The sequence below is a fragment of the Myiozetetes cayanensis genome, unplaced genomic scaffold, assembly GCF_022539395.1.
Source record: "Myiozetetes cayanensis isolate MyiCay16 unplaced genomic scaffold, myiCay2020 scf473, whole genome shotgun sequence".
Taxonomy (NCBI): Eukaryota; Metazoa; Chordata; class Aves; order Passeriformes; family Tyrannidae; genus Myiozetetes; species Myiozetetes cayanensis.
The window spans coordinates 1-9124 of NW_026087713.1; the positions used below are offsets into that span (position 1 = coordinate 1).

The window sequence follows — 9124 nt, forward strand, 5'->3', positions numbered from 1 at the left end:
GGTCCCTAAAATACCTGGGGAGGGGGGAGTCCCCAAAAAATGGGGAGGTCCCCAAAAAATGGGGGTCCCAAAACCCTGGGGTCCCAAAACCCGGGGGAGGTTCCCCCCAAAAAAAGGAGGGAGCTGAAAATCGGGAACCCAAAAATTTGGGGGGTAAAAAGGGGGTCCCCAAAATACTTGGGGAAGGGGGAGAGGGTCCCCCCAAAAATGGGGGGGGAGGTCCCCAAAAAAATGGGGGGTCCCAAAAACCCCCGGGGGGTCCCCTAAAAAAAAGGAGGGAGCTGAAAATCGGGAATCCAAAAATTTGGGGGGTAAAAAGGGGGTCCCCAAAATACCTGGGGAGGGGGTCCCCAAAAATGGGGGACAAAAACCCGGGGGATCCCCAAAAAGGGGGGGACAAAAACCCGGGGGGATCCCCCCAAAAAACCCACCCTGGAAAGGAGGGAGCTCAAAATCGGGAACAGGAAAGGGGGAAGGGAGGGAATTTGGTGAAGGTCCCAAAAATTCAGGGGACTCCAAAACAGGAGGACCCCAAAAAATGAAGGGGTTGAATTTGGGGTGAAAGGGGGGGGGTCCCATTCCAGACCCCAAATCCAGCCCTAATCCCCTTTTCCCCCCTTTTTTCCCTTTTTTTTACCCTTTTCCCCTTCTTTTCCCCCCTTTTTCCCTATTTCCTCCCCTTTCTCCCTCTTTTTTCCCCTTTCTCCCTTTTCCCCTTTCCCCTTTTTCCCCATTTTTCTCTTTTCCTCTTTTCCCCATTTTTTCCTCTTTCCCCATTTTTCCTCTTTTCCCTCCTTTTTCCCCTTTTCCCCATTTTTCCCCTTCTTTTCCCCATTTTCCCCCTTTTATTCCCGCCTCTCCCCTTTTTTGGCAGATTTTTGGGGTGGGGAGGGTCCAAGGGGGGATCCCAGGGGGTATTTTTTGGCCCTGGAATTTTGGCAAAATTCCCAGGAATGCTGGGGGCCCCACCCTCCCCCCGCCCTTCCCCACCCAAAATCCTTGGCTGGGACCCAAAATCAACTCAAACCACCCCAAAAATGGCCTAAACCCCCCTCAAACTTCACCCCAGGCACAGCCTCAAATCCTCCCCAAAACACCCCAAAAAACAAAAAAATCCTCCCCCAAAAAAACCGAAAACACCCCAAAATCCTCCCATAAATCCCCCCCAAATTCTCCCCAAAACACCCAAAAAAAATCACAAAATCCTCCCCCAAAAAAACCCAAAACACCCCAAAATCCTCCCAAAATGCCCCCCAAATCCTCCCCAAAACACCCCAAAGTTCTCCCAAAATCCCCCCAAAATCCCCCCCAAAACACCCCAAAATCCTCCCATAAATCCCCCCAAAATCCTCCCATAACACCCCTCAAATCCTCCCCAAAACACCCCAAAATTCTCCAAAAATCCCCCCCTAAAACACCCCAAAATCCTCCCAAAATCCCTCCCAAATGCTCCCCCAAACACCCCAAAATTCTCCCATAAATGCCCCCCAAATCCTCCCCAAACACCCCCAAAATCCTCCCATAAATGCCCCCCAAATCCTCCCCAAAACACCCCCCAAAATTCTCCCAAATCCTCCCCAAAACACCCCAAAATCCTCCCATTAATCACCAAATCTCCCCAAACACCCTAAATCCCCCAAATCCTCCCCAAAACCTCCAAAATCCTCCTAAATCCTCCCCAAACACTCCCAAAATCCTCCCAAAATCCCCCCAAAACACCCCAAAATCCTCCCAAAACCCCCCAAATCCTCCCCAAAACACCCCCAAAATCCTCCGAAATTCCCCCCCAAATCTTCCCCAAAACACCCCCAAAATCCCCCAAATCTTCCCCAAATCTTCCCCAAAACACCCCAAAATCCTCACAAAATCCCACCCCACCCCCACCCCCCAAAAAAAAAGGGGATTAGGACTGGACTTGGGGTCTGGAACGGGATCATTTTGGGGTCAGGGCTGGATTTGGGGTCTGGACGTTCCTAACCCTATTTTAACCATTTTTAACCCAATTTTCTCCCTATTTTCTCAGTTTTTAACCTGTTTCCCCCATTTTTCCCTCCATTTTTCCCCATTTTTCCCCTCTCCCAGGCTGTGATTTCCCAGGGGTGCTGCTGCCGTTCCACACCCACGGCCAGGGTTGGGACCTGGATGTTCCTACCCCCGTTTTTACCCATTTTAACCCATTTTAACCCAATTTATTTTCATTTTCTCTCATTTTTTCTCCATTTCAGGCTATGATTTCCCAGGGGTGTTCCTGTTATTCGATGCCCACACCCTGAGGGCAGTGCTGGGGTTGGGATCTGGATGTTCCTGACCCCAATTTAACCATTTTTAACCCATTTTTAACCCATTTTTTTTCATTTTCTCTCATTTTTTCCCCATTTCAGGCTATGATTTCCTAGGGGTGTTCCTGCTGTTCGATGCCCACACCCTGGCGGCGGTGCCGGGGTTGGGATCTGGATATTCCTACCCCCATTTTTCCCCATTTTAATCCATTTTTTCCCCATTTTAACCCTTTTTTTTTCATTTTCTCTCATTTTTTTCCGTGTTTTGGGCTATGATTTCCCAGGGGTGCTGCTGCTGTTCGATGCCCACACCCTGGGGGCGGTGCCAGGGTTGGGATCTGGACATTCCTAATCCCGATATAACCATTTTTAACCCATTTTTTCCCAATTTTAACCCATTTTTCCCCCATTTTAACCCAATTTTTTTTCATTTTCTCTCATTTTTTCCGTGTTTTGGGCTATGATTTCCCAGGGGTGCTGCTGCTGTTCGATGCCCACACCCTGGGGGCGGTGCCGGGGTTGGGATCTGGACGTTCCTGACCCCATTTTACCCATTTTTAACCCATTTTTAACCATTTTTAACCCATTTTCTCTCATTTCCAGGCTATGATTTCCCGGGTGTGCTGCGCTGGTTCGCTGAACGAGCCTCTCTCATCCTCCTGCTGTTCGATGCCCGCAGCCTGGCGGCGGTGCCGGGGTTGGGATCTGGACATTCCTGACCCCATTTTAACCAATTTTAATCCATTTTAACCCAATTTTCACTGGTTTTTCTCTCTCCAGGCTATGATTTCCCGGGTGTGCTGCGCTGGTTTGCAGAACGAGCCTCTCTCATCCTCCTGCTGTTCGATGCCCGCAGCCTGGCGGCGGTGCCAGGGTTGGGATCTGGATGTTCCTGACCCCATTTTACCCATTTTTAACCCATTTTCTCTCATTTCCAGGCTATGATTTCCCGGGTGTGCTGCGCTGGTTTGCAGAACGAGCCTCCCTGATCCTCCTTCTCTTCGATGCCCGCAGCCTGGCGGCGGTGCCAGGGTTGGGATCTGGACATTCCTGACCCCATTTTACCCATTTTTAACCCATTTTTAACCATTTTTTCCATGTTTTAACCCATTCCAGGCTATGATTTCCCGGGTGTGCTGCGCTGGTTCGCAGAACGAGCCTCCCTGGTGCTCCTGCTGTTCGATGCCCGCAGCCTGGCGGCGGTGCCGGGGTTGGGATCTGGATGTTCCTGACCCCATTTTACCCAATTTTAACCCATTTTTCACTGTTTCCAGGCTATGATTTCCCGGGTGTGCTGCGCTGGTTCGCTGAACGAGCCTCTCTCATCCTCCTTCTCTTCGATGCCCGCAGCCTGGCGGCGGTGCCAGGGTTGGGATCTGGATGTTCCTGACCCCATTTTAACCATTTTTAACCAATTTTAACCCAATTTTCACTGGTTTTTCTCTCTCCAGGCTATGATTTCCCGGGTGTGCTGCGCTGGTTTGCTGAACGAGCCTCTCTCATCCTCTTGCTGTTCGATGCCCGCAGCCTGGCGGCGGTGCCGGCCGAGCTGTTGTCGGCGCTGGGCGCGCTGCGGGGCCACGAGGAGAAGCTGCGGGTGGTGCTGAGCAAGGCGGACGCTCTGGAGGAGCCCCAGCGGCTGCTCAGGGTTTATGGGGCCCTGCTCTGGGCGCTGGGCAGGGCCCTGGGGGCCCCCGAGGTGCCCAGGGTGTTCCTGGGGGCGTTCGGGGCCCGCCCGCTGCCCCACCCGGCCATGAGGAGGCTCCTGGAGAGGGAGGAGCGGGAGCTGCTCCGAGAGATCCGGGCCCTGCCTGCCCAGGCCGCCCACAGGAAGGTCAACGAGGTGGTCAAGAGGGCCAGACAAGTCAGGGTGAGGGGGAAATGGGGTCACTGGGGGATTCTTGGGGTTTGGGGGTCCTGGGGTCACTGGGGGCTGCCCCAGGGGTTGGGGGGTTCAGGAGATCCAGGAGAGGCCGCAGGAAGGTCAATGAGGTGGTCAAGAGGGCCAGACAAGTCAGGGTGAGGGGTTTGGGGGGGTCATTTGGGGTTTGAGGGGGTCTTGGGCCTGCCCCGGGGGTTGGGGGGTTCAGGAGATCCAGGAGAGGCCGCAGGAAGGTCAACGAGGTGGTCAAGAGGGCCAGACAAGTCAGGGTGAGGGGGAAATGGGGTCATTGGGGGTTTGGGGGGGTCCCCAAACCACTCAGAGCTTCCCAGGGGTTGGGGGGATCCACTGGAGGTTCCCCAGGGAACTGGGAGGATCCCCAAACCACTCAGAGCTTCCTGGGGCTTGGGGGATCCACTGGAGCTTCCCAGGGGTTGGGGGATCCACTGGAGCTTCCCAGGGGTTCCAAAACCACTCAGAGCTTCCCATGGATTGGGGGATCCACTGGAGCTTCCCAAGGGTTGGGGGATCCACTGGAGTTCCTCAGGGACTGGGGGATCCACTGGAGCTTCCCAGGAGTTGGGGGATCCACTGGAGCTCCCCAGGGGTTGGGAGATCCACTGGGGGTTGCCCATGGATGGAGGGGATCCCTTGGAATTCCCCAGGGAACAGGGGGATCCTGGGATCTCTTGGAGCTTCCCATGGATCCGGGGGATCCCCTGGAGTTCCCCAGGGATTGGGGGTGATCCTGGGATCATTTAGGAATCAGATGATCCCCCTGTGCCCCCCAGGTTCACGCCCTGCTGCTGTCCCGGCTGCGCCAGGAGGTGCCCACACTCCTGGGGGGAGGTCAGGGGGATCCCCTGGAGTTCCCCAGGGATTGGGGGTGATCCTGGGATCATTTAGGAATCGGGGGGATCCTCCTGTGCCCCCCAGGTGCACGCCCTGCTGCTGTCCCGGCTGCGCCAGGAGGTGCCCACGCTGCTGGGGGGAGGTCAGGGGGATCCCCTGGAGTTCCCCAGGGATTTGGGGGTGATCCTGGGATCATTTAGGAATCAGGGGATCCTTGGTGATCTCCTGTAGCATCCCAGGTGCACGCCCTGCTGCTGTCCCGGCTGCGCCAGGAGGTGCTGGCACTCTGGGGGGAGGTCAGGGGGATCCCCTGGAGTTCCCCAGGGATTTGGGGGTGATCCTGGGATCATTTAGGAATCGGGGGGATCCCCTTGGTGATCCCCTGTGCACCCCAGGTGCACGCCCTGCTGCTGTCCCGGCTGCGCCAGGAGGTGCCAACACTCCTGGGGGGCGTCGGCGGCCGCCGCAAGAGGCTGATCCGGAGGCTCCCGGCGCTCCTGGCCCAGATCCAGAGGGAGCAGCAGATCCCGCCCGGGGACCTCCCGGACTGCGCCCGACTCCAGGTGGGGGGTTGGGGGGGGGATCTGAGGGGATCTGGGGGGATTTGGGGGATGTAACTGGGGCTGGTGGAATCTGGAGGCACCTTGACCCCCCAGGCTTTTGGGATCCAGTGGGATCTGCTGGGATCTGGAGGCACCCTGACCCCCCCCCCGATTGTTGGGATCCAGTGGGAACTGGTGGGACATAACTGGATCCAGTGGGATCTGGGGGCACCCTGATCCCCCCAGACTGTTGGGATCCAGTGGGATTTGGAGGGATCTGGAGTCACCCTGACATAAAACCTGCTGGGATCCAGTGGGATCTGGAGCCCCCTGATCCCCCCCCATTGCTGGGATCCCGTGGGATCTGGAGGTGCCTTGACCACAAACCTGCTGGGATCCTGTGGGATCTGATGGGATCCTGTGTGATATCACTGGATGTGGTGGGAACTGGGGCCACCCTGACCCCTGATCGCTGGGATCCAGTGGGATCTGGTGGGACATCAGTAGATCCAGTGGGATCCGGAGACACCCTGACCCCCAGATTGTTGGGATCCAGTGGGATCTGTTGTGACAGGAACCCCCTACCCCACACACATTGCTGGGACCCCATGGGATCTGTTGGGATCTGGAAGCACCCTGAGCCCCCAGACTGTTGGGATCCACTGGAATCTGGAACCCCCTGCCCCCCATATTGCTGGGATCCAGTGGGATCTGATGGGATCCTGTGTGATATCACTGGATCTGGAGGGACCTGGAGCCACCTTGCCCCCCCCTTTGCTGGGATCCAGTGGGATCTGGAGGCACCCTGACACCCCAGACTTCTGGGATCCAGTGGGATCTGCTGAGACCTGCAGTGATCTGCAGTGACCTGCTGAGATCTTCTGAGATCTGCAGCGATCTGCTGTGACCTGCAGTGATCTGCAGCCCCCCAACGTTGCCCCCCTGTCCCCCCCAGGAGCAGCTGCTGAGCCAGGACCTGTCCCGGCTGCCCCCCCTGAAGCGGCGGCTCCTGGAAGGGCTGGACGAGCTGCTGAGCCGGGACCTGCCCGCCCTGTCCCCCCTGCTGGGGGCACCCCCCGAGGGACCCCCGGGCGTGCGGGGAGGGGTCCTGGACGGGGACGAGTCGGGGCCCTTCTCCACCCTCAGCGACAGCGACGACGACGACGAGGAAAACGACGATAACGACGACGATGATGACGATGAGGAGTGGGTGGTGACGAAGGACAAGGCCAAATACGACGAGATCTTCTACGGGCTGGCCCCCAGCGACGGCAAGCTGAGCGGGCGCCGTGCCAAGGGCTGGATGGTGAGCAGCAACCTGCCCAGCTCGGTGCTGGGCCGCATCTGGCAGCTCAGCGACGTCGATGGGGATGGGATGCTCGACCACGAGGAGTTCGCCCTGGCCGGCCACCTCATCGGGGCCAAGCTCAGGGGGAGGGGGCTGCCCGCTGATCTGCCCCCCAGGCTCGTGCCGCCCTCCAAGAGGAGGGACAAGGGATGCAAGGAGTGAGCCCGAAATTCAGCTAGAAAGCCGTCCAGAAATCTCTCCAGAAATTGCCCAAATCAGGGACCCCTCGTCTGTCCAAGAGGAGGCACGAGGGGTCCAAGGAGTGAGCCCAAAATCACCCCAAAGCCGTCCAGAGATCTCCCCAGAAACTGCCCAAATCAGGGACCCCTCGTCTGTCCAAGAGGAGGCACGAGGGGTCTAAGGAGTGAGCCCAAAATCACCCCAAAGCCATCCAGAAATCTCCCCAGAAACTGCCCAAATCAGGGACCTCTCATCTATCCAAGAGGAGGCACGAGGGGTACAAGGAGTGAGCCCAAAATTCAGCTAGAAATCCATCAAGAAATCTCCCCAGAAACTGCCCAAATCAGGGACCTCTCATCTATCCAAGAGGAGGTACGAGGGGTCTAAGGAGTGAGCCTAAAATTCATCTAGAAATCCATCAAGAAATCTCCCCAGAAACTGCCCAAATCAGGGATCTCTTGTCTGTCCAAGAGGAGGCACGAGGGGTCTAAGGAGTGAGCCTAAAATTCATCTAGAAATCCATCAAGAAATCTCCCCAGAAACTGCCCAAATCAGGGACCTCTCATCTATCCAAGAGGAGGTACGAGGGGTCTAAGGAGGAGCCTAAAATTCATCTAGAAATCCATCAAGAAATCTCCCCAGAAACTGCCCAAATCAGGGACCTCTCATCTATCCAAGAGGAGGCACGAGGGGTCTAAGGAGTGAGCCTAAAATTCATCTAGAAATCCATCAAGAAATCTCCCCAGAAACTGCCCAAATCAGGGACCTCTCATCTATCCAAGAGGAGGCACGAGGGGTCTAAGGAGTGACTCCAAAATCCAAATAAAAATCCTCCCAAAATCACCTAAGTCGGGGACCCCTTGTCTGTCCAAGAGGAGGGGCAAGGGCTCCAAGGAGTGAGCCCAAAATTCAGCTAGAAATCCATCCAGAAATCCCCCCAGAAACTGCCCAAATCAGGGACCCCTCGTCTATCCAAGAGGAGGCACGAGGGGTCCAAGGAGCGACCTCAAAATCCAGACAAAACCCTCCCAAAATCCATCCAGAAAATTGCCCAAATCAGGGACCCCTTGTCTGTCCAAGAGGAGGCACGAGGGGTCTAAGGAGTGACCCCAAAATCACCCCAAATCCACCCAGAAATCTCCCCAGAAATTACCCATATCAGGGACCCCTCATCTGTCCAAGAGGAGGCACGAAGGGTCTAAAGAGTGACCCCAAAATCCAGATAAAAACCCTCCTAAAATCACCTCAATTGGGGACCCCTCATCTATCCAAGAGGAGGCCCAAAGGGATCAAAGGAGTGACCCCAAAATCCAGACAAAAACCCTCCCAAAATCACCTCAATTGGGGACCCCTCATCTATCCAAGAGAAGGCCCAAAGGATCAGGAGTGACCCAAATCAGACAAACCCAAATGTCCAAGGAGTGACCCCAAAATCCAGACAAAAACCCCCAAATCAGGGACCCCTCATCTATCCAAGAGAAGGCCCAAAGGATCAAAGGAGTGACCCCAAAATCCACCCAAAATCCATCCAGAAATCTCCCCAAAATCACCCTCGTCTATCCCTGAGGAGGTACAAAGGGGTCCAAGGAGTGACCCCAAAATCCAAAAATCCATCCAGAAATCTCCCCAAAATCACCCTCGTCTATCCATGAGGAGGCACAAAGGGGTCCAAGGAGTGACCCCAAAATCATCATAAAAATCTCCCAAATCAGGGACCCTTCATCTACCCAAGAGGACGCCAAAAGGGTCCAAGGAGTGACCCCAAAAAAATCTCCTAAAAATCCCCCACATCGGGGACCTCCTGCCCCCCAAAACCAGGGACCCCCTGCCCCAAAATTAAGGACACACCCCCAGGGAGCCCCAAAAACCACCTTGCACCCCCCCCCCAAAACCAGGCACCCCCCTACAGGGACCACCCCAAGAGAACCCCCTCGAACCAAGCACAGAGACCCCCCAGGGACCCCCCAAAATCCAGGGAATTCCCCCCTTTCACCCCCCGGGGACCCCTCTAATAAAGGCAGAGTGAGACTGAGGCGGGTGT

General features: G+C 56.0%; 1 protein-coding gene and 1 long non-coding RNA gene across 2 annotated transcripts; both read left to right on the forward strand.

Annotated features, from left to right (window-relative positions):
- Positions 1 to 2882: 2882 nt before the first annotated feature.
- On the forward strand, positions 2883 to 8456 carry LOC126648277 (EH domain-containing protein 2-like; the record flags this gene model as incomplete). Its single annotated transcript, XM_050331064.1, has 8 exons — positions 2883 to 2968; positions 3218 to 3245; positions 3396 to 3503; positions 3554 to 3647; positions 3717 to 4149; positions 5409 to 5576; positions 6511 to 7663; positions 8169 to 8456. Coding segments are annotated over 7 exons (1472 nt in total), but the record flags the coding sequence as incomplete, so codon positions are not given.
- Positions 8457 to 8560: 104 nt separating this feature from the next.
- LOC126648278 (uncharacterized) lies at positions 8561 to 9115 on the forward strand. Its single transcript, XR_007630777.1, has 2 exons — positions 8561 to 8653; positions 8740 to 9115. It is a non-coding gene; the product is annotated as an uncharacterized LOC126648278 (long non-coding RNA).
- The last annotated feature ends 9 nt before the right edge of the window (positions 9116 to 9124 follow it).